Genomic DNA, 25,853 nt, shown 5'->3' on the forward strand with positions numbered 1-25,853 from the left:
AAAGGAGACACATGATCATATTTTCTAGCCATTGAAATAATACGAGCTGCACGATTCTGAATTCGTTGTAGTCTATCTAAGTCGGAAACATTAATATTAATCAAAAGAGAATTTGCATTATCCAGACGGCTTAAAACCAGTGAGCGAACTGCATGATGGCAAGCCTCATACGTCAACATTTTCCTGACCCTAGATATATTGTATAAATGAAAATTAAGTGTTTTACATAGGGAATTTATTTGATGAGTCATCGTCAGTGACGAATCAAATTGAACACCTAAAGTTCTGACAGATTCGGCAGGTTCAATGATAGCATCACCAATTAACAAATGAACACGGTCAGATAAATAGTGCCTAAGTTTCGGAGAAATTATCAAAAGACATTCTGTTTTTTGTTCATTCAATAGTAACTTATTTCTTATCATCCATTCATTAATTTCCTGAACACATTTCTCAATCAAGGAAATGGCATTGCGAAAACTAGTTTGAGATTTGGGATCAAAAGAATAGTATAACTGAACATCATCAGCATATAAATGAAATTCAACACCATTGTTCCTCAGAATGTCCCCAAGTGGTCGTAAATACAAAGTAAAAAGCAGAGGCCCCAGTACAGAACCCTGCGGAACACCGTATTGCAAATTAACTGTATGAGATAAATGGTTACCAATTGATACTCTAAAAGAGCGGCCATCTAAATATGACTGAAACCAATTAAGTACTGTACCGGACAAAAAGAAGTCAGATTGCAATCGACGCAACAACACAGTGTGATCAATGGTGTCAAAGGCCGACTTCAGGTCAAGCATGACCATAATAACACCTTGACGGTTGTCCATTGCTAACAGCAAATCATGCTTGACCCGAAGTAAAGCCGATTCTGTACTGTGATTTGCTTTATAAGCAGATTGTAACCTTTCATGCAGACCACAACGATCCAGATGCGCCACCAATTGTCGCGACACAACTGTCTCAAGAACCTTTGACAGAAATGCGAGATTTGAGACAGGCCTATAGTTCCCTAACTCAAAAGAATCTAAGCCGGATTTCTTGAGACAGGGTGACACAATAGCTTCTTTGAACTTGTCAGGGAACACACCACTTCTTAGAGAAGAATTTATCAGTATCACAATACTGGGTACAAATACATCAATGTTTTCTTTAAGTAGCCATGTTGGTAATGGGTCTAAAGAACAGCACTTGTTTGCTGATTTAGCAATAATTTTTTTGACTTCAGATGAAGAAACATCAACAAACATAGATAACCCATTTTCATATTCATGTTCCTCCATTGCCTGAACCAAACTACAGTTGATAGGAGTTTGAAGACTACGCTCCTTATCATCCAGAACAGTCCGTATCTTAGAAATTTTATCGTCAAAGAACTTAGAAAAACGATTTGCTAACTCAAGCTGATCATTACTGTAAGGAAGGATCTTTCTTGATGATCCAAGAAGTGAGTGTATTGTAGCATACATGGTTTTACAATTAGCTTCAAGGAGCAGATTAGTGAAATAACTACTCCTTGATCTAATTATAGCATTATTCAATTCATTCTTTGCAAAGAGAAAAAGATTGCGATCAGTCCCTAGACATGACTGTCGCCATCTCCTCTCAGACTTTCTTTTCTTTCTCTTAAGCAAGTGGATATCTTCATCATACCATGCTCCACATGGTCTATCCTTTCTCATCCGAACTGAAACTGGACAATATCGATCAAGAACACTGCAGACAGTCTGATTGAAGATATCAACCTGCTCATGAACATCATTTAATTGTGATATAGTTTGAAGGCCCAATTCAAGATCTTTACTAAAACACTCTTGATCAATGCAGCGATAATTCCTTGATGTGATTGCAGTTGTATTCGCATGCACCTTCTCTAAATCAAGAGTACAACTTACAACAAAGTGATCTGATAAGGTTTTGTCAAGAACCATACAGTTATGAACCATGTTATCAATACAACGAGAAATAACTAAGTCCAGTGTATGTCCTTTGTCGTGGGTTGGAACTAAGATGTGTTGTTGGAATCCCGATGCACTGATGAAATTAAGAAATTGCCGACTTACAGGAAGATCTGGTTGATCAACATGGATATTTCTTTTGTTTTTTTTATTGTTTGAATTATACAATATTTCAATTTTTACGAATTTGATGATTAGGACCTCCTTGCCTGAAGCACAAAATGTTAAAATAATGGAATTCCACATGTTCAAGGAGGAATAAAACTTCATTTCACATGTCAATGACGAGAAAATCAAAATATTACATATTTCAAACAATAAAAAACAAAAGAAATAGTGAGTGAGTGACATCATCTCTCATTTGGATGTAACTGACTTGCTCATATAACTGTTTTGTGAAATGAAGCGAAACTTTAAATGTCATAACTTTCTTATTATACATCTGATTTTGATGAAATTTTCAGTGTTAAGCTTGTTGAATTTTTCTCTTTTTATTCAAATCAAGTTTTTGTTGGGGTGGACTTGTCCTTTAAGGAGCCACAGAGACTAACTTAGTGTGAATTGACTGGTAAATTTATTTGTGGTCCCAGCACATGGTCTATGATAATGATGATCAATGAAAGCTTTATAACATTACTATTTTGATTAAATATGTAAGTCATGATTGAACAGAATTAAAACGAAAGAAGCCAGAGTCAACATAACAAAAGAATGTTAATCTGAAATGAAAATTCTTTGTTTTGGTGGAAGTAACTCCAGAAGCAACTCAACAAAACAACTTTGCGCTGCGTCAATGCCTACCTGGTATAGGACCAATGTCATAAAAAATTTAGGTCTATATTAGGTCAGTGGCTGACCTGAAATCTATCACATTTACAGGAGTTACAGGTATTTAGGTGCATTTTATAATTTTGCCTCTCAGCACCAGAGGAAACTCATTCCATTGAGCTGGTCTTGCGCAATCAAAAAGCTTGTTTTACAAGATTTTCTGAAAGTGGAAAAAGAGAGTTAGAGGACCTTGGTAATTTATTGGTACTAATACTACTAGTGACGTAACAATACTTCACCGTGATCTTTTTTTACCTGCCCCACTTTCTGTATAGGGTGAACGTTTTGTCTTGGTTACCATTCATGTATATCAATCTTCCATTTCATTTCCTAATCTAGGACGGTGAAACAACCTTGCTCTGTGCTGCAGCCAGAGGTCATCTAGACATCGTCAAGATCCTGGTGGAAGCTGGTGCCCTTCTGAACACCATTGACAAGCATGGCATCACCCCGCTTCATCACTCGGTCAGGAGACAGCACTATGATATCGTCAAGTACCTGGTAGACTCCAACTGCGATGTCAACCTCCAGGATAAGGTAAATAATGGGAAATTACATGTTCTAATCATTCTTTTCTACATCCAACTGCTCATTTTCTCCCATTAGTAATTCATTTCATGAAATGCTCAATCCATTGCACTTAGAGAGCACTACACTTGTTCATATGAACACAAAAAACCCAAGTAGTTATTCAATTCAGTAAGGTCCCTCATATAATGGGGGAGGGGTGTCAAATGTACATACTATGGAATTGCTCTAATAGAATTCGACAGTAAGTTTGTGACCCTCAAACCTGCAATAATTAAGAGATACCAAATGTCTTTGAAATTTGTGAAAGGGTCTATACTTATGCTTTGTTTTTGTAGATGGTATGTTCCTCAGATGCATGAATTTGAAGACCTAGTACAATCCTTTTGATGGGATGTACAGTTAATGAATAGATCATTAACAAGCCAGAAATGCTGCTCTTTTTTCTATAACAATTAGTCTGTTGGAGACTTAATGATTTTGCTCCAATACATATTTTATGTAGGCCCCAATCCATATACATGCAGGCTCAGTCGCCAATGGCTTAAACAAATTAAAGTCGTACAACATGGACTCTTGACACCCATTGTGGATGGCTTGATTCCAATGTATATCGCCCTCTTGTGGCCTGTAATAGTCATTTGATATTTCATTTTCAGATAGAGTGTTTTCCAATGTTTGTTTCCACAGTCATCAATTGTTGTCTGTGTTTGCAAAAAAGGAAAGGACGCTTTTTGCAGTGTTGTTGTCAAAAGTTGGAGGTTGTTTTTCCAAACTAACATGGTTGGATATATTGTTATTTTCATTTTTAAACCAAATTTTTTTGAAGTATTTTTAACATTAGCCTTTCCTATGTGTAATTTGAAGTTAATGCCAAGCTAAGGAAACTTCAAGTTTAAAGTTTTGCCATTTTTCCGAGCCAAGAAATTGGATATGTAATAGATTTGGGGAAAAGATGTATTATTTAAAGTTTGTTTTATGCTTAACATTCTAACTGTGCTAATTAATTTTGTGTGATTTTTTAGCTTGGTGATACCCCATTGAATGTTGCATGCAAAGAAGGGGCTTTAGACTTGGTGGAAATGCTGCATGCTGTTGGAGCAAAGAGAGACATCCTCAACAGGGTAAGAAATAAAAAGAATTTAATCTTCCCCACCCCTGGTTTACTGTTGATGAAGAAAGTGAGGATGGGGATGCTAATGATGATGATTATTATACCCCGTCCTATACTACCTATATGTATTATGGTATAAGCTAGGTTTCCGTCCATCCGTCCGTCCGTCTGTCTGTCCATGATCTTTTCCTTGTAAACGTGATAACTTCAGTTTGACTTACCCTAGGCTCATATAATTTGGTGTGTATGATACTAGCATGGATCCCAGGAAGCCTATTGATTTTGAGGTCAAAAGGTCAAAGGTCAAAGTCACACTGACATGTTTTCATCTTACCCTTCTGAAGTCCTTGTTAACATGAAAACTTAAGTTGAATTTAACCTGGGCTCATATAACTTGGTATGTATGATACTACATGTAGCATGGATCCCAGGTTTTCTATTGATTTGGAAGTCAGAAGGGCAAAGGTGAAGTTGCCACCTTCCACTTTTCTTGCTTTACCAATAACTCAATTTTCCGCATTACGGGCGGGCCTCACCTTAGCGACACTCTTGTGATAATGATGATGATGATGGTGATGGTGATGATGATGATTATGATTATGATGGTGATGATAATGATGATGATGACGTAATGATGACGATGACGACGATAAATAACAAGGTGACATATGATGCAGGGAATGAAGAGTATAATTATTTAAACACTAATACTTTAACCTCTTTTGTGTCTGGCCAGCATACATATCCTAACCATTCTTTTAATTCTACATTTTTCTATAACCTACATGTAACTAATAAATATGACGAGAGAAAGAACATACAAAAATATAATTGACGACATGCCAGAGTCCTGTATCTCTGTTTTGTAGGTTATTTCACATTTTTTGTTTACAGTTCCATTTACCTTCTAAGTTAATCACAATGACATGCCAGCATGATGAATCATTCCTTTTTTTGGTTGCTTTGTACAGCATAAGAACTCAGCACTTCACATGGCTGCCCGAGGTGGTCACATAGAGGTAGTCAGGTATCTCTGTTTAGCAGGCTCTCTCATTCACCAAAGAAACCAGGTGAGAAAAAGAAAAAAGCTTGTTAAAATCAGAAAATGATTGTTTTGGTTTAAAAAACAATCCAATTTCAGTAATGTATCTAAGTGCTTAAGAAGACACCTTGTGAAAAGACAATGCGAAAGGGTTTTGAAGTTCATTCTATAAGGCCACTGTTTCTGCATTTCAAGTACTACAGTTTGTACAGTGTGTCACAGGAAAAGGGAACCTGTGAATTAATCATGACCTCTTATTCTGCTCAATTTCATTTCATTTTGACAACGTATGAGGGCATCTCTGCATACCTGCTTTTGCCATTATTAAAGTGTGTAACAAAAAGAAAAAGATTTGATTATATAATGAATAGATTTTGCATAAATTTGATTATTTAAAAAAAAAACTGCCCCAGTTTTTCCTTTATTTTCCACTTTTTCTACAATGTTTCTAAGCATATCAGCATGCTTTTTTCATTCATTATGATGTGTTTGACAAATAAGAAAGATTTGACTATATGATGATACATTTAACAGTACATTACTTTCTTATGCAGAAAAGGCCCCTCAGTTTCCCTTTATTTCTTGGGCACTCTATAGACCCAGTGAATAAATAGTAATGAATTGTATGTAACATTTAACATATTGAGTGCAAAATTTAATTCATGTGAGTTGTTATCATCACCACACTTTCTTTGTTTTGATTTTTTTTCATAGGATGGACTGACGGCATCTCAGCTAGCCAGTCTAGAAGGACATGAGGATGTAGCAGATGTACTCACACAACTTGAAGGGGTAAATTATGTCCCTATTTGTAGCACAAGTGTGCATTGTAAAGTTTTGAAGAAACTCACATTCACTGTTTGCCATTTGGTGTCGACTATCATGTATAATCACCATTTGTAAATCATAATTCAGCATTTGTAATAATTCATGTTCTATTTGGTTTGTATACAAGAGAAACTGAAATATGAACAAGAATCTGTCAAAAATACAAAAAAGAAAACTTTACATTTCCCCAAGATTTATTCAGGGATTGATTGTCAAGAACTATATCAGTTAGCAGCTTGAATGGATTTTATTCTGTTTGCATCAATTGAATGAATAACTTAGCAAATGAGAAAAAAAAAAATTAAAATCAGGGAAGCATCATGGAAGTGTTTCATGAAGCAATTTGTCAGGGATTACAGTAGCAATTGTTATAAGCTACTGAAATCCTTGCATATGATTGGTTGAGAGTGAATCTGATGCTGAGTAAAATGCCCCTTGGAATCCAGAACCAATGCTCTGCAGATGTGACTATGAATAATTTTTTTGTGTGATTTGATTTATTTTCTAGGATAAGAGTAAGGAGCTCTTTATCAACCAGCTGAACAGTACCTCTGGGCCTCTCCATCGCACCCGCATCAAGGTTCTTGGTCAGTCTGGTGTCGGCAAGACCACCCTCATCGACTCTCTCAAGTGTGGTTACTTCCGAGGTCTCTTCCGCCGTTCCCGCTCCAACATCAGCCTCATCGGTAGCAGCAATGGGCGGAGCTCACCGCGCTCTCCCAAGAGTCCACGGAGCCCGCTCTCCCCGCGCAGCCCCATGTTCGGGAACGGGAAGAAGGTGGACGGCAGCCGGTTCTTCATGGAGAGCCTGAGGCGGAAGCAGCTTTCATCAACGTCTTCCAGTATAGATGTGGACTCCGATGTCACAAGAGGGATCGAGTTCACACATGGGAACATTCCAGGTTCAGAGAAGAATAATAGATATATTTGATTAGCAATTCTTGCCAGAAACACCAATACCCACATTATGATTTTATATGACGTGTCATGTCCTCAGAGAGTGATAAGGGATTTAAATCATGAAATGTTGCGATTTTGATTTGATATTCAAATCACAAGGCACAGTCCAAAGAATGTAGATAGCCAAATATATTTTGTTACTATCGGTTATAATTGATATAGTTCATATCTAAGTCCTTTGGAAACACAGAGATGTTATTGTTATTATTAGTATCATCATTATTATTGAACTTTGTTCAAATAATTAATATTGAAAAAATTGATTCTATAGTACCGTTTTCAGACTGAAGGCGAAGTGGAGTTACTCCGGAATAACTCCGGATTGAGTTTATACGCTTGTACTGCGCACCAGACTTTAAACCCCCTTTCATATTGGCAAGCAGCGCAGCGGTGTATCCGCAGTCGTTGTCATGGTTTCCAAGCGAGTTCGCGCCATACGTGTGGCGAGATCACAGCGATAAGCGCGTACCGCATTTCTGTGGCGGAGTAACTCCGTTTGTAACCCTCTTCTCGAAGTGGGTTGAGTACTTCGCTTTGAATCCGGATCGAACTAATCTCAGAATTTTCATATTGCCCTCCAAAGTGGAGTAACTCCTCCTGGACTCCGGACTAACTTCACTTCGGCTCTCACTATGAAAGGGGTATAAGAGAGGCATTGAAGGATTAATAATACTCTATTAGTTTAAAAGTGATGTGCCAGTAATAATCGTTCATCAATATTAGCACTCTGATTTATATTCTTAATGAGTACCTACATGTGACCATTCATTTTCTTGATTTTCACAAAAGAATTGACAATGTAGAATGCCTGATTAATATCTTTGAGGTTGATTTTATTTTTTTTCGCAGTGTAGACCTGACTAATTTGTCACAATTGGGATACAATTTGATATTTACTGAATTGTTTTAGTGAATTCTTGGTTTTATTGAAGGGGTGATCACACATTGACGGTGTAGATAGTGGTTTAAGGCGATCCCCCCCCCCCCCCCCTTTGAAGTTAGATGCAAACAGAGCCCTATTTATAGAGTTTGTCCTTTTTGCCTTCAGTGGGTTAAAACATTTTGCAATTTTATTTTGAACTGTGCATTCATAACAAAGCAATACATGCCTTGTTGCAGCCCACTGAAAATGGAGTGCTCAAAATCTGTAATACAGGGTCCTGGGCCCCATTTCATAAAGGACTTGCATCTGTTGTAACTTTGCCATAATGGTAACTACCATGGCAACAGGGCTCAGCAGCCAATCAGAATCAAGGTTACCATGGTAGTTGCCATAATGGCAAAGTTACAACAGTTGCAAGTCCTGTATGAAACGGGCTCCTGGTTGTATTCAGTCTCTGGAGGCAAACTTGTGGACCGCCACCCAAATCAGCGATGTGTAATGGCCTCTTATAGAGTAAGACCAAACTTCTATTTCATATACATTTATTTTTTACTGCAGGTGCTGGGGATTTCACCTTCCTGGAGTTCTCGGGGGAAGAGACCTACCACACTGCCTACCCTCACTTCCTGTCTGATGAGGGCGCTATCCACCTGGTAGTCTTCAGCCTGGAGGATTTGTTTGAAGAACAGCTCGCCCAGGTCACCTACTGGATGAACTTCCTGAGATCACAGCTTCCGTCCTCCGAACCAGTTGGTAAGGGTTGCTTTGGGAATTTTGCGTGTGTATGACCTCAGAAACGGGTTGACAATGCCATCAGTTATGTGCAGAACTTCACTTAAATAATTAGTCTGCCATAGAAGTAGTAGTAGTCCTTCCATTTTTGCACAATTAGGTACACAGCTCCTGTGGCCATCTTCTTTCTTAGGCCTTGTAAAAATGTGTATTACATATTCAGAATAGGTGGGGTCCAAGGTAAAGGAAAGGTTGAATATTTTGCATAATGTACTGTCAATATTTTTTGTTCTAGAACATATAATGCACAGGATTTGTTCAGCATCCAGAGTTATATGTGGGATTGGATTGGTCCAAAGAGTTTGTTTTTTACCTTTTCTGCGTCTCCATCTTGTTATATAACTAAGGCAGGATGCAACTGTGTACAAATATATCATTAAAAAAATAGTCATTCATGTGGATTTGGCAACTACTTTTTTTCATGCTCCTGAACTTACAGTGTATTTCAGATGTGCTTTGTGGACCCAGTAACGATACTACTGAACTCAGAAGGGACAAATTATTGTTCTCATTGAAAACAAGATTGACACATTTCAAGATTGACGCATAACACAGATTTCACGCAAGATCAACACATTCCACAGATTACCTTCTTTCAAGAAACTCCTTGATTCCATCGAAGTTCCTTAGGTAACTGGTTTATACCTGACCGCACCCAATATAATCATATGCAATGTTTCTCCTTAGGCTACTGTGGCAAGTATCGTCAGCAACCAAAGATAGCCCTGGTGGCCACACACGCTGACCATGCCCAGTGTCCAAAGCAACCCACGGGGGAGATGGTCAGTGGGGAAGGGAACATCGTTCTATACCAAACCAAGAGGCTGTTCGGCCGGCTCTTTGACATCTGTGACGTCCTCTTTGTATTGGATGCCCACAGTGCACAATCCAAGGATATTAAGATGCTTAGGACTCACATATCAAGCTTGAGGAATTCAATACTTAAGGTGAGATATCTATCCCCCTATAGAACAGTACTATTGATTAATCACTTATATTTCTCTAAAGTCGGCAACTGCAAAATGTGTCTTTTCATTGTAGGCCCGAGGTAGCATTTTTTACGATTATAGGCTTGATCACAGTTTAGGTCTAAATTTATATACTTCATGACATTAATTTATATACTTCATGACATTAATTTATTGAAATCATTTGAATAAAGGGCAGGTACATGTACTGAATGACCTGCAGGGTAATGAAACTTGTCATAATTTTTATATCAGGTAAAATGTTAATTTCTTTTGATAATTTTGTAGCCAGTGACTGAATATACATACTAGGTTTTTATCTGCAAGGATTAAGTAAAGCTGCCAAGTAGTACTGATTTTCTGTATTTAGTACTGAAAATAGAGAAGAATACTGATGGTTTCATGCAAAATTTTCAAACATAATTTTAATAGGTTGAAGCCCCAGTCTCTGTCCTCTGTGAAGCTGTTGCGTCAGCACTCCCATCGTGGAGGAGAACTTTTGCAAACTTTCCTGTGTTGACATGGCAACAGTTCTCAGAAGGTATCCATGCCAGTATTAACCCTCTAGCTGGTCAAGCCCATCTTAGGGATGTAGGGAGACAACTTCATTTAATGGGAGAGGTAAGTGGGTGTGATCATACCCTATTGGTAGAAGTGGTGGTGAATGTTGTTTAAATAAGGCATCCATTCCAGAAGTAACCCTGTAGCTGGTCAAGCTCATTTCAACCATGTAGGAAGACAACTTCATCTAATGGGAGAGGTAAGTGGGTGTGGTCCTACCCTATTGGTAGAAGTGGTGGGACTGTTATTTAAAGAAGGCATCCATGCAAGTATTAACCCTGTAGCTGATCAAGCTCATCTCAGGGATGTAGGGAGACAACTTCATGTAATGAGAGAAGTAAGTGGATTGTGCCTTATATTATTGTAATTGGGTTGTGATGATCATAATTGAAGATAACAAGCCATTCTTACCGGCTTTGACATACTGGAGAGTCTGGCTGGCGATACATATGTCTAGATTAAAAATTTGGTGCATCCTTACATCATCTGGTTGCCATACACATCATCTGGATGCCATACACATCACCACCAAAGACTTATTGATCAGATAATACTGGTACTTCATTCAATTTCTTACCTCTTTGAGTTATTGAGTTTTGAATTGATGTTGGTGCTGAACCTCATGATATTACATTTTTGTTTGATCTATTTCACAGGTCCAATGTTTCAGCAGTGAGCTCCTTCAGGAAGTGATAGTAATAGAACCTACCTGGTTGTGTTCAGGAATCATTGGCAGACTCCTAAGCCATGATGCCACAGAGCAACCTGAAGGCCAGTACAGTATCCACTACATCCAATCCCTTTTCCCAGACACAGATGCCATGGACATCTCCCAACTGATGGAGGCTATGGACATATGCGTTCACGGAACAGTGTGTGAGATTCCCGCCGTCATGCGGTGTCCTGCCCCAGAGGGCATTTGGGAGAAGGAGGATGAAAACGGCAACTTCCGAGTGTATGGTGGTGTCCGGATGCAGTTGAGTGATTGTGGAAGCACCTTGCCCTCAGGGTTGTTTTCCAGGATTCAGATGTCTTTGAGGAGGAACTTTCAGCAGGACATGGAAGACACAACAGACAATGAGCTTTTAATGTGGAGGAATGGAGCCAAGTGCTCTAGTGGAAGCATTGAAGGGTTTATTTCCATGACGAACGATGAATGTGCCATTGAGATCAAAGTGCGAGGGTATAACGACACCAGGCAAGGATGCTTCATCTTCCTGGAAGACCTTGTCCATCTTGTCAAACATGTCCTAGTGGATTCTTATCCCGGATTACCGCTTAATACAGAGGTGATGTCACCAGTCCAACTGTCTTCCCATGAGAAGACTGTCATGGTATATGACCCATGTTCTTTGCTTAAACTACAACTCAAAACTGAGAGGACGGTTGAAAACCTCATTTCCAACCAGGAGGAGGATTTTGTTGATATCTTTTGTTTTGGCTCAGAGGCAGTGGAATCCAATCTGATTGCAGGTGTAGACCTGCATATCTTAGAGATCCCCTCGTTGACGAGAAGACAGATTAGCATGTTGTTAGATCCCCCGGACCCCATGGGGAAGGATTGGTGTTTGCTAGCCGTGGGGTTGGGACTCACAGAGAAGATCCCCATGTTGGACACCCTCAACCGAAGGTGCGGTCCTGACGAGTCGGACTCCCCGACAGAGCGGTTGCTGCAGGAGTGGGGGAAGGAGGAGACGAACTCTGTAGGTTTGCTTTTAAACAGAGTCAAAGACTTGGGACGTGAGGATGTGTCGAGGGTCCTGATGCAGGGGTCACCCCTCTACAAGTTTGTGCCTGACCCAAGGGCATTGGAAGAAGGGAGGCAGTCGGGGTCAGGATCCAATCACTCCAGTAGCACAGTGGCTTCCAGATGAGACGGCTGATATCTGTTAACATGGCGACAGCATCCCTCTCCATCCTTATTTTTTTATACTTGTTTATTTCCTTGAGACTGTCACAGTCATTTTTATATTATCTTTGTATTTACTTCGTTGTGACTAAAGACCAACATGAGGATTAAGCATATGTTACATCCATGTGACCTTAATTTGATTGATTGACAATGGCATCACTTGGGTGGTAAGACCTAGTCCCAGTTCTTTTTCCATCAGAAGCAAGTGAACAGATCCTTGTATAAGCTACTGAATGGTTATGTCTGTTTGGCTAAAAACTGTTATCGAAAAATAGTGTGGGGAACTTTGGCCAAAGTAACTTGAATCGTGGGAAAACTATACAAGCATGTTTGATTGCGGGAAAGCCACCATGAAAGGATGCATAGTGCCATAATAGCAGGATATCTGATAAAGGCACATCACAGGCTTTTGACAAGTTGCTTTATGTGTGTCAGCTCTCTTTTGGTTGATGAGTTGAAAAACAGTAGACTTTGTACAGGGAAGCGTTTCATGAAAGTTGTCAGCACTGACAAGTTGGCTTTCTCCGACAGTTACCATAGCAACAGTCAGAGGCAAGTGCCTCACAGCCAATCAAAACCAAGGATTTCACTGAACTTGTCAGCACCGACAATTTAGTCAGTGCTGACAACTTTCATGAAACACCCCCCGTCAACCTTCAATAAGTTGTCGCCTAACTCAGAGCACTATTTAAGAGGAGAATATGCAAAGCATGTGTTAACATCTTCTATGTCAAATTTTGGATTAGTCAAACAGGGGCCTGTTTCATAAAGGACTTCCAGCTGTTGCTACTTTGCCATAATGGCGACTACCATGGTAACAGGGCTCAGCAGCCAATCAGAATCAAGGTTTCCATGGTAGTTGCCGTAAGAGATTTGACGCAGGCAGAGTCATGTATACTAGGTGTTATCACCCAAGTGATGTTAGAGAGATGCTAACTCAATAACCTTCTTTTTGGTGGACTAGTAATTATAGTACACCACATGGTTGTGTATCTATCTGGGTCATATTTACTGTAGTTAAGATTAGTCAACCTTGCCACTCTAAAGAAATGAGCAGATTATATTTTTTTTGCTATTGATTTTTCTTTTATTGTTTTCTTTTGTGGATTTTGTTTCAGACGGTTATTTTTTCTAAGCATTGATTATGTAATTTTTAAAAAGTTGTGTGAATCAAACAGTAATAAATAAGTACAACTCCCAGCAAATATGGTGCCTATTTTTTTGTCTAGGAAATATGTGCTTCTTTATAAGTGATCAATTTATTTTGATCTAATTTTGGACAGATTATCCATATTTGCTTTAATAATTGAATTCTTCTCTAGAATGTATCAACTATTTTCCCTATGTTCTTGTTTTTTCACATTGAGTTTACCTTTTTTATGTGGACTGAAAGAAGAATTGATAGAAATTGATAACTTAGGAAAGAAATCTGTAATATTGACAGCTAACCTTTTACAAATTCCTTTTTTTTTCTAATTGATTCTAGGTGATTTATACATAGGTATTTCAACAGAAAGTATTTATTGTGTGCGCTCCTATATGTATCTTCTGGGCACTTCATCGGTATACATTTCTAACTCAAGAAAATGCTCATATATAAGCTTTGTCTTTCATGATGCTAACCAGTGGACTTACTGTGTAATATACACTGTGCATCATATTTATTACAAGAAAGAGAATGTTGTATAGGATGACATATATCTGCTATAATGTCTATCTTTTATTTTACACTCTATATCTGTATTTATGGTCACCCTAGTGAGCTATATAAAATGCGGGAAACAAGTAAGATATTCTAAAAAAAATTGACAGAAATCCTAAAAAAGGGTCAGTTTTTTAGGCAGATGATCAAATATCAGTTGTTCTAATTCATAGATTACCTAACATCATGACTGAAATGATTTAGTCTGTCGATTTCGTCTGTTTGTTGGTCCATTTACTGGTAGACCATTCATCAGGTAACTTGTCAATAGTAATGGGTTACATCTTCCCCCACAAGATTCCTTCAAGCAGCTCTTCATACGATACCCCATGCATATCCTTTGGCTTTCTTGCTAGAGAAAAGATATCATCTATTTATTCCATGACAAAGTTTCAATAACTGCATATTGTTTTCATCAGTTATCCTACCATTAATACCAAAACAAAGTATGAATTTGTAGCCAGGACATTTTTACACCTTCTTTTTCAGTTACACTTTCCTCATTTACGCTTTCCTCACACTGGTGTAGATATTTAATGGACGATAGGGCAATTGCATTGATATAAAGTCCTTGCTTGCCCTTGACACTATAGTTAATCACACAAACATTTAGCTTATATTGTTTTATTCTAGTTCTATAACAGTATATTTGATACCACGTAGAATTCTATTTGTACATGGTAGAAGTTCCCTTGGAAAAAAGTCCACTCGTAATTTGGTTTTAATAGAAGATCCTGTATCGTTGTAGCGAATGAAAGTGCGGAATGTTAAGACTTAAAGAAGGAAAACGATTCCAACCCAACTTATATCTTGATATGATTCCTTGAAACATGAGTGCTGAAATGTTTGATTTGTTTATGTTTTAATGAAATGATTTGTTCTTGAATCTAATACATTCTTCCATGATAGTTTTAGGAATTTTTTAACGACTGCAACACATTTTGAACATGGATCATTGATCAATCGTTACGTTTTGTGCATATTAATGTCCACCATGCATGTGTGTATTGCATTCTTGTGTTTGTATTTTAATGATTTTCCATTTGTTTTTATATGTACCATATGATTACGTAGTATTATTTAAATGTGTCGTTTGACATTGAATGACTCGTATGGTTTGATATTTATGTTGATTGAAAAAAAATCCTTGATTTCTCATCCTTTGAAAAGATGGTATTGTATTACCTTTTGTAAGAGGGTCTATCTACAATTTGTGTGATCAGGTTTAGGCTTATAGAGTCATTGTATTAGGAGTCTTATCCATGCAAGAAGGCCTATTCTTAGAAATAGCATATATCCGTAAACCCCTCCTCCATCCCAGAGTAATTATTTTTTATGGGGGGGGTGTGAAGGATTATGATGTAACTTCTGAAGGTTTCCACGGTGAAGAAGAATTATTAGTGTATTAGGTTTCACGGTACACCATGTATCTTTCTTGGGCAATTGTTCATCGTGAAAAGGACCACCCAAACTCAACGCTTCAACAAGTGTGTTCTTGTCATCTTCAGGAGAATGACCAAAGTTTGTAAAAGCAAGTCTTTTAGGAGTTGATGATCATCTTGTTTTACTACATGCAAGGTTACATATTAACAACCTTTCTGGTGTATTATGTAGTGAAATATGTTTTCCCTTAAAAAAACCTAATTTAATTCCATGTTTTGAATTATTTTCTTTCATAATTAGCTCGCATTTATTTCACATACCTGCAGCAAAAGACGAGCGGGAACTCCAGATGTTGGTGCTAAATGTATATCCCCATCCTTCCATTATAGACTTATTGGATTGTATTATACAATGCAGTGGATATTCATTGAGCTAATAGCTAATAAGCAAGCTTTATGTACTTCTTGAAATATTGTGGAAATACTTTTCCTATCATATAACAAATTACAATTTGACATCCCATGATAATTAACCCCAATACAAGGTTCTTTAGTACGATTAAGAGTGTAATAGGTAAGTTGCAATTATCTCCAACTCTTCTGGTTTGAAGGCAATCTTTTACTGAATACATATTACCTTTCATTCATATTTATTGATGTAGCTTTCAAGTTGTTTCTGTGCAATAATGCTTTTAGTTTGTTATATATTCATGGTATGAGTTTTATGAGGGTATGTTAAACTAGCAGCTTATCGTTTTGTTTATTTTCATAGTATTTTTAATTGTATGTATATTTTAGGAGTTGGTTTATGAAGCTGTGAGCTACCGATCTTTTCATATCATAAAGACTGAAAGGCGTAATCCATCTGACACGACTTAATATGCTAGTAAACAGGGATGTAGTCCAGGGCTGGCCACAGGCCACATATTTTGCTGGCCTCGACCTCGGCCTTGGACTGAGTCACATGTACAAAGTCTATCGGAGAAGGTTTTCTTCGTGACTGAAGTATCAGCCTCGACTACATCCCTGTCGGTAAATAAATAGAGGAAACCAAAACGAAGCATAACAGGGACAATCTTTATGTGATTTCAAAAGTGGCATTGATGGATATTTGCATTTTTTGTTTGTAGAACAGTGATATGCTCCACAGGTCAGTTTGGAATAGAGGAAACTGATGATGTCATACTCTAGTGTTCTGCATACATATTTCATTACATGAAATTTTAAATATTCAGTTTGACAGACCGTGAAATTATGAAGCTCTCAATTAAATTTGGGAGACAGACACTTATACCCCCCCAAAAAAAATCACACGAATAATAGTGATTTTAGTAGATGAAAAGAATCAGAAAATGTATTAGATGTAATACCAACAAGTGTGTAACATCGTTGGTTCGCATTTTCTTTGCTGCCAATTGCTGCTTTATTATAGGCTATATACATATATTTTAACACTGCATTAGGTATACAAGTGTTCATGCGTCAATCTCAATATATTTACACTTATGACCCATGTAGATCTGGGATTTCAAATAGAAGCAAAAGTGAGGTTATGGGGCCCGTTTCATAAACAGTTGCAACTGTTGTAACTATGGCAACTAGCATGGTAACAGGGCTCAGCAGCCAATCACAATCAAGGTTACCATGGTAGTTCCCATAATGGCAAAGTTACAACAGTTGCAAGTCCTTTATTTAACAGGCCCTTGGTTTGCTTATGTGCAATATTGAAAGGGTAGAGATGTTAAGCCATTTTGATGTTCATGAATATTTAATGAACATTAAATGTGTCATTGATGTGAAGTTCTAGATTCGTTAGAGTCGGGGGTTTATGGTGAGAACGAAGGCTGTAATGCGTGTCTGATCCTTTTATCCACAAAAGTTCTTGTGTGCAAGGAAAGTAATCACAAGAGATACTTCTTTATTAATTGCAAGGTGAGTTGGAGGTGTTTCACAAAGATTTTAATGTGACTGAAAATTGCACTGTATGAACATCCTATTTGCAATGAGTATAAAGACAGTTTACTGCATTGGTCATATTATGCTTGATGAACATACTCCAGACTACCACAAAAATTGGTGGGTTTTATGTCAAACGATCCTTCGATGCTTAGATCGCGATCCAACCATTCTTTATGTTTAGGAATCACAGTGAATACGTTTGAGAATTTTGTGGATTAGTGGTGTAATTTGGTCGTGGTATGTGGTCAAATACAGTATTCACCTCTTGTCATTGATCCACCAGGATCTCGCATAGAATAGGTTCTATTGTTATGCACTGTCCGCTATTTCTTGTCTATTGTTCCCCAGCTCCTGTACATTATCTCCTGTTCCAAACACCCCAAACCACTATTTCCTCATTACTTTACAGCACAAAGCCCACAAATTTGTCTGTACCAAATGAACGCCTTTTCAGTTAAACCATGGAGCTATTACTTGTAGTACTTAACTCTTTGTTAAAAGCGACCTCTTCCTCTGCTTTCCCTTAGAGTAGGCTCTCTTCATGTCAGTAGGATTTGAAAGGGGGTTGATCAGTCAATGGTGTTGACAAGAGCTAGCCACCTTGAAATGTGGCTTGTATGAGAATCACTCTCAACATCTTATCTGCTCTGTTCTTCCAAATTGTGCAAGGATGAAATGGTGGGAGATTGACTGGGAGAGCCTCTGTGAAATCCTGGATGAGGCAGGTTGAGGAACCTTTGAAGGTATGGCGCTGATTATGTGCAACAAGATTTTATTATTAAACAGTTCCATGACATTCGCTCCAATGGAAAATCTGCAAGTTAAGCCAATGATAACACCTAACCTGCAAAACGAAATAAACCCTATATTAATTCTTATCTTTACATTATTCTGAACCAAAAACTCTATTACAATCCTTATCCTAACTCTATGACCTCTGAGATATTAAAGGTCAAGTCCACCTCAGAAAAATGTTGATTTGAATCAATAGAGAAAAATCAGACAAGCACAATGTTGAAAATTTCATCAAAATTGGATGTAAAATAAGAAAGTTATGACATTTCAAAGTTTCGCTTATTTTCAACAAAATAGTTATATGAACGAGCCAGTTACATCCACATGAGAGAGTCAATGATGTCAGTCACTCACTATTTCTTTTGTTTTTTATTGTTTGAATTATACAACATTTCAATTTTTATGAATTTGATGATTAGGGCCTCCTTGCCTGAAGCACAAAATGTTAAAATAATGGAATTCCACGTGTTCAGGGAGGAATCAAACATCATTTCACATGACAATGACGAGAAATTAACAATATTTCATACTTCATATAATAAAATACAAAAGAAATAGTGAGTGAGTGATGTCATCAACTCTCTCATTTGGATGTAACTGGCTCGTTCATATAACTATTTTGTTGAAAATAAGCAAAACTTTAAAATGCCATAACTTTCTTACTTTACATCCGATTTTGATGAAATTTTCAGTGTTATGCTTGTTGAATTTTTCTCTATTCAAATCAAGTTTTTGTTGGGGTGGACTTGTCCTTTAAGACCGGAGCAAATGTCGTGTCATCTATTAAACAGGTCCAAAGAGAATTTCTGTTTTGTGCTTATCAGATGTTCTTTGTATCATTTGAAAACTTTCACACTAATTTTAAATCTCTCCCTCTCTTTAGGGTACTAATACAAAATATCAGTTGTAGTGAAGATATCCAATATTGCAACCTTTGGGTGGCATCCTTATCATCAATACAATATTGGTGGAGTGTTTCCAATAGTTTTATGCAGACCTTCTTCTTCTGGAAACAGTACAGTCCACCGTCTGGTGTATTGTCGTACTGGTGAAGTGCAGCGTGCAAGTGTATGTACATTTTCCGATAAAAAATTACTTACAGCATGCAAGTAAAAACCTTGCATTGATCCAGGGCAATGAAGGCGATTGTCTTGGGTAACCATTCAACTGTCTTGCTTCCCTTGAAGTTCCATTTGTATGTTGTAAGATGATATTCAAAATAAACTTACCTTACTGATTGCAAGGTCCGCTTTGCGAGGACCAGATATGTTATTGATACATCTTGTATCTTATCAAAGAATCTAAACATTAGCGGGGTTCAGAATGTTGTTATACTCTTCATGGCATATTGATAATTCTATTTACTGCTCATCTTTGTGCAATGTTTAGATGAACAAATTTATATTTTATTATTATTTTATTTGCAATAGACAAGTTGAAATAAATATCTTAATCTAATAGATCATTAGGTAACTGATGTGTTTTCCAGTTAGGTTCTGAATACGTTATTTAGTTGATAATATGTCCAACACACCCTGACAATAATACCTCTGTGGTTTGGGGTCGGGACAACTCGGACCTCCGGACATTTCGGACCGCGGGCCGAGTTGTCCCACCTATTTCATGATTCCGTGGTTTTACCACAGTTTTGGATGGAGGTAGATAAGTGCTATGATGAAAGGGTTTATGCTATTTTATGAAATGCATTTTTGTAACCTACAAGTGACCTTCTAAAGAGTTTTATTTGATTTTGTGTTTTCATTATTTGGTTGTATCTTTTCTTTCTCTTAACATTTTTAATCATTTATTTCAAATACCTGTATGTTTAACAATGGAACCATATGAACTTGGTTAAAGCAATCTCTTCCATACAGTTAGAAAGTTTTTTTATACATTTCATGTTCATTTGTTACATAAATCACAAATCATTTATCAGTATACAAATTATATATCTGCTGATATACTACAATCATGTCTGAGTGCTCAGCTCCCAGCTCTTATGCCTCATTCCCTCTCTCTCTCTCTCGCTATCTATCTATCTATCTATCTCTCTATCTATCTATCTCTCTATCATCTATCTATCTATCTATATATCTACATGTATCTATCTATCTATTCATCTATCATCTATCTATCTACATCTATCTATCTCTCTATCTATTATCTATCTATTTATCTTATATGTCTGTCTGGCTGGCAGTCTGTTGATCAATCAATCTATCTTTAAATTTATCTTCTCTCTATCCCTTTTCCTCTCAAGTATGCTAATCCCTACTCACTTGGTCACTCCTTTTAATTATATCTGTGATACCTTTGTTGCTCTGACCCCTTTTAATTGTTTTTTTTTTCTTTTCATCTTTCATGCCCTTCCTTGTGTATTGATGGCTTTTTTCTCCCTCTCTCTCTCTCTCTGTTAAGATTCATTTTCTGATAACTGTGCCAGTTTGCTTTGCCGGGATAAAGTAGATTTCAAAGATTATCGTTGAGCATTTCATATGAAAGACTCCTTGAATTTTCATTTTGTAAATTGGAACAACTCCAACCTTCCAATTTTCAATCAGATACCTGGATCTAATGCGGTTTAGTTCAATTCAAATTGATATTCAAAGTAGACTGGGACTTTCAGGTTTAGGAATAAAAAAAAGAAACTCTTTTCCTCATCAATTTGATAATCGCAATGGATCCTCTGATAATTGTGTTTTTTTTATATGATCCATCTTTTAATTACCTAGTATGTTGTTTGGTGCATATATGATTGCAAGTGCATCAATATGGGCGGGAAATACCGGTGTAGAGGATAATGAGACCTATATTTCTATGATTTGGTACTAAATTTCATTCATCTGAATATTTTGTGAACCTATACTATCTCACACATCTTCAAAACCGGCATGTAAGCTATCCAGATTGACTTGATTTAGTGATTATTCCTTGTTGATGAGATCCTAGGGTTGGGAAATATCCTCCTCTTTCTGTTAACTCTAATTGTATTAGTATTTTGAGCATGATATTTTTTTTCCAAGAAACCACAGAATAATTTGGCACAGATTGTGAATATGTTGTACATGAAAAAGTTGAAGGGTGCACATGAATATTCAGATTTGTTCCTCTTCGTCTTAAATGATTGAAGTAATAAAAAAAGAATATAAGCTAGGTTTTATTCACATGGTAGGAAAGTTGATATTTTGTGCTCAACCATTTTCTTACCTTTCATTTATTGTCTCATTATCAATTCACCACCTCTTTCATGGGAAGGGTTTGGTAGGGAGCTGTTTTTATTTTTAAAGTTATTTTCAAAGTGACATTTCTTTTTGCAATTATTAATGTCTTCCACTAACATGAACATTTTATGTGTCATATATGCCAAAAATGTATTTATTCCTCTCTTTTTTTTCTTCTAAATTCAGTAAATGTATGCACTGCAAGATGTAGTGTTGATATTTAAATAGTGTATCTAACATTTTTGTTATATGTAAATGGATTTTTTTCATATAAATTATTTCATTTTGTATTAAAATGTCATTGTTACAGCTTTATGTGTAAATGAATCTACAAAGTATTTGGAAATATTAATTGAAAATATTTCTTTTAGAAATACAATGTGTTGTTGGCAAGGCAGCGTTGTGGAGTATTTTCTTAATAGGATATATTTATGATTGAGAATCTATGGGGTTTATATATAGTGTGTTCACAGAAAATGAGAACTCGCTCATGCAACATCGCTGGTTTGTTTATTGCGTTTACCAGTGCTGAAAACGTTGGTTTGAGTCGTCTCCAGCAAGGCCCGTTGATGAAAGATATCCCCGCCGATGGATTCGGGTGGGTAAAGGTCAAAGCTCCGTGACAGTCAGGAGCTTCGTCTTGTGGTTTAAGTTCGACGATGATAGCTCTCGTATTATTACAATTTAGAAAGAAAATATATATATACGATCAATAATAATGACATTGATATTAAAAACACAACAAAATGATTACATTTGATTTCAATTGTTTTTATTGTTGTACGATCTATTTTCGGTTGGTAAAACATCTACAGTATTTTCATTTATATGGACAAAATAATTTTAATATGATACACTAGCTGTCATTCCATCACATTAAAGTCAACACCAAATTGATGGTACATATTGCACAATAAGAATCTTATTAAGGATAAGCCATCCCTGACAAAAAGTTTATTGCTGAAATAGCAGATTTTTTTTCCAAAACTATGTGTGAAGGTTTGAGGAAATTCCATCAAAGATTTAAAAACTTATTAGATATTATATTTTCATTTTGTGATTTCATAAAAATGAAAGTGGGTTTTTAATGGATTTTAAAGACGGCTTGACGATTTAAAATGATTTATTAGCGGGCTAGCAAAATACACATTTTAGTTTGTTTTGATTTTGAAAGGGGGCGTGGTTGCCCGAGAAAGGGCTCGTGACCCGACCCGTAAAGGGCGGGGCAGCGCTTTTTGGCGCCCGCGCCAAAGAATTTGGGCACAATGCCAGACATTTGCCGCGGTTGAGCTATGCGCGGATAAAAGTGCGGGGAATGCTTCATTTTCGTTTTGGCTTTCAATGAAGAGAGATGACGGTGCATGTGTAAAGCGTGCTTACAAAATTTTTTGAAAATTTTCTTTCGGCACTGGCAACTAGAATTGGACACTAGGCCTAGGTGGCAGATATTTCGACATTTGTCTAGCTACCTATACCGGATATCTACACAAAGGATTCATACTTTTATTGGATTATACAGACGCTGATTTCAGTTTTTTTACTGTCTTCAGACTTCAGCCTCAGGAATTGTTGCCGTAGAACTAAGACTAAGTTAGCTGTGCCGATTTGTGGACCTAAAAGATTCAGTTTGCAACTTCAGGATTGAATTTTTTCTTGGCGGTTCGCTTGATTGAACTTTGGAGGTGATTGCATCCAGGATTCATTGGACTTGGGCTGAGTGACGGAGCTTCGAGTCTAACTCTAGTTTCGCGAGTTGATCATGCCAAAGGTTAAGGCCAAGAAAATAACGACCGCAGGTGCGAGGAAGGGAGATGACACACCGAAGAGGAGGCCGGGTCGGCCGAGAGGTCCACGGGCGACGTCAACCCCCGCAAGTGTGGATCTGGGGCTGGGAGGCGGCAACAACGGGCCAGGAAGGAGCGGTGAGTTAAATCCCTCTCAGTCTCAAGTTGTCGATGTTGATGAAAAAAGTGGTAGGCCTAGGTCTAAAGTTAGTGATAAAATGGCAGAGCTAGATCTAGATCTAGTGGGGCGGGAAGGCCAGGCGCCCGTGGGCAGATCTATTGCTTGGCATGAGATAGTAGCACAGGAGTCGGATACCGGTAGCTCGGGGCAGGCTCAGCCAGCAGTTTCAGTGCCGGCGCGGTCGGCAGGGGTAGCCGAAGATCTAGGCCTAGATCTAGTGGAGGTCGGTGTTGAGAGATCTGAGCCCCAGGCGCCTGGGCTTTCTGCCGTGTTGGGGGCACCGGAACCATTTATTAGCGCATGCGACCCACTAGGTGTGGAAGTGGCTATCTCACTGAAGGAAAAAATTTGGGCAAGTGAATATATAGATTTGGGAGTGCTCCTTAAGCATAATAATGCACGTGATGAGTTTGGGGCCTTGAGTGTAGGTGACACCACTTTGAGTTTGTGTCAATCGGGATCTGGCCTTGGTTTGCAACTTCAACCTCAATCAAAGGCTAAGAAAATCATGTCGGTAGAGCAGTGGACTTCGGTGTTTCTAGTATTTGCCTCAATTTACACTGAGAAGCACATGGAAAGGAGCAGGGAGCTCATGAAATATATGGATTTGATAAGGCATGCAGCCCGTGCGTTTGCAGGTTATGGCTGGCGTGACTATGACACTCAGTTTAGGAGCAAGCAGGCGCGTTTACCCGGGCGATCCTGGGCGAGCGTCGACGCCGAGTTGTGGTTGATGCTGGTGGCCTCTAATGGTCCGCGGCAGCGCCACAATTTACCCCATGCCCCTCGCCATCAGTTCTACAGAGGGGAGTACGGCGCGAAAAAATCTTTCCCTTCGGAGGAAAGGGACCCGGAGCCAATGGCACACCCAGCCGAGGCGTGTGCTTTGCCTTTAATAGAGGCAAGTGCATGCGAGGCAAAGCTTGCATCTATGAGCACAAGTGTTCCCGCTGCCAGGCGACAGGTCATGGGGCTAAGCAGTGTAGCCAAGGGCGGGCCGGTTCCAGTCCCGCTGGCAGTAAATAGGTCTACGGCTAGTGCGGTGTCGTCTATTGCTCCGACCCCTATTAAGTTAGCACGTTTGGTGCCCATGTTAGCTACTTATCCTAATCAGGAGCATGCTCAGTGCTTGTATAATGGTTTTAAGTTTGGTTTTTCATTACATTTTGAAGGGGACAGGGTCCCATTGGTTGTTAAAAACCTGAAATCAGCATTCGAGCACATGGATGCGTTGAAAAAGAAATTGAGGGATGAAATAGACTTAGGTAGGATAGTTGGGCCTTTTGTTGTTCCTCCCTTCGAGAATATGAGGTGTTCACCAGTGGGGTTGGTGCCCAAAAAGGCCCCAGGGGAGTTCCGTATGATTCAACATTTATCGGCACCCAGGGGAAATTCAGTTAATGATGGCATACCGGAGGGGCAGTGTACAGTAACATATTCGTCCTTTGATTCGGCGGTAGATATTGTGACGCAATTGGGGCGGGGTGCCCTTATGGGAAAGACTGACATTAAGTCAGCTTTCAGGCTCTTGCCTGTTCACCCAAAAGATTTTGAGTTGCTTGGGATGTATATAGATGGTCGTTACTATTTTGATCGTTGTTTGCCGATGGGCTGCGCAGTTTCTTGTTCCACTTTTGAATGTTTTAGTACTTTTTTAGAGTTTTGCGCGAGAAAAGTTGCGAAGTCGCAAAATATTGTCCATTATTTGGATGATTTCTTTTTTGCAGGCGGCCCTGCCTCGGAGGATTGCAGGCGGGCAATGCATTGTTTTGAAGCAATTTGCGAACGATTTGGGGTGCCCATAGCGCGAGAAAAAACGGAAGGCCCGACCACACAGTTGTCATATCTTGGGCTGGTAATAGATAGCGTTTCTCAGCAGGTTCGGGTACCGGAGGACAAAATTGAGAAATTAGTAGGGAAATTAAATTGGGCGGTACAGAAACAAAAAATTTCCCTAAGAGACATTCAGTCGATTGTAGGTAGGCTAAACTTTGTATGTAAGGCAATTGCTCCAGGGCGAGCATTCATGAGACGGCTCATTGACTTAACTAAGAGCGTTAAGCGTCCTTTTCACATGGTTAGGTTGACGAGAGGGGCTAAGGCTGACTTGCGGGTTTGGTTGGAGTTCTTGGCACATTTTAATGGTCAAGTTTTCTTCCGGGCTCCAGGCTGGTTTGGAAGCGAGGAAATTCAGTTTTTCACTGATGCGGCGGCTGGCATTGGTTTTGGAATTTTCTTTGGAGGCAGGTGGGCTCAATCCAGGTGGCCTGCTGATTTCCAGGCCGATAGGAGGTCTATAGCTTTTTTAGAGCTATTCCCTATTTGGGTAGGCTTGGAGATTTGGGGCATGGAGCTAAAGGACAAGAATATATTGTTTAATTGTGATAATCAGGCCGTGGTGGCAGTACTTAACAAGCAGTCGGCGCTATGCCCTGATATTATGGTT

At 38.4% G+C, this 25,853-nt stretch overlaps 2 protein-coding genes across 2 annotated transcripts in view; both read left to right on the forward strand.

Annotated features, from left to right (window-relative positions):
- Positions 1 to 12,935, forward strand: part of LOC121415603 (death-associated protein kinase 1-like) — a 36,751-nt gene extending 23,816 nt beyond the window's left edge. The window contains exons 6-14 of the mRNA XM_041608881.1: positions 3,135 to 3,332; positions 4,349 to 4,447; positions 5,409 to 5,507; positions 6,194 to 6,271; positions 6,816 to 7,209; positions 8,709 to 8,903; positions 9,630 to 9,889; positions 10,343 to 10,531; positions 11,128 to 12,935. Coding sequence (XP_041464815.1) covers positions 3,135 to 3,332; positions 4,349 to 4,447; positions 5,409 to 5,507; positions 6,194 to 6,271; positions 6,816 to 7,209; positions 8,709 to 8,903; positions 9,630 to 9,889; positions 10,343 to 10,531; positions 11,128 to 12,345 — 2,730 coding nt within the window. The 3' untranslated portion in view covers positions 12,346 to 12,935. The remainder of the gene's footprint in view (positions 1 to 3,134; positions 3,333 to 4,348; positions 4,448 to 5,408; positions 5,508 to 6,193; positions 6,272 to 6,815; positions 7,210 to 8,708; positions 8,904 to 9,629; positions 9,890 to 10,342; positions 10,532 to 11,127) is intronic.
- Positions 12,936 to 16,810: 3,875 nt separating this feature from the next.
- The window catches only part of LOC121415605 (photoreceptor-specific nuclear receptor-like), a 71,435-nt gene continuing 62,392 nt past the window's right edge, over positions 16,811 to 25,853 (forward strand). The window contains exon 1 of the mRNA XM_041608883.1: positions 16,811 to 18,169. The gene's annotated coding sequence lies outside the window, so the exon portion shown is untranslated. The remainder of the gene's footprint in view (positions 18,170 to 25,853) is intronic.

The sequence above is a fragment of the Lytechinus variegatus genome, chromosome 5 (genome assembly GCF_018143015.1).
Source record: "Lytechinus variegatus isolate NC3 chromosome 5, Lvar_3.0, whole genome shotgun sequence".
In the NCBI taxonomy this organism is placed as follows: domain Eukaryota; kingdom Metazoa; phylum Echinodermata; class Echinoidea; order Temnopleuroida; family Toxopneustidae; genus Lytechinus; species Lytechinus variegatus.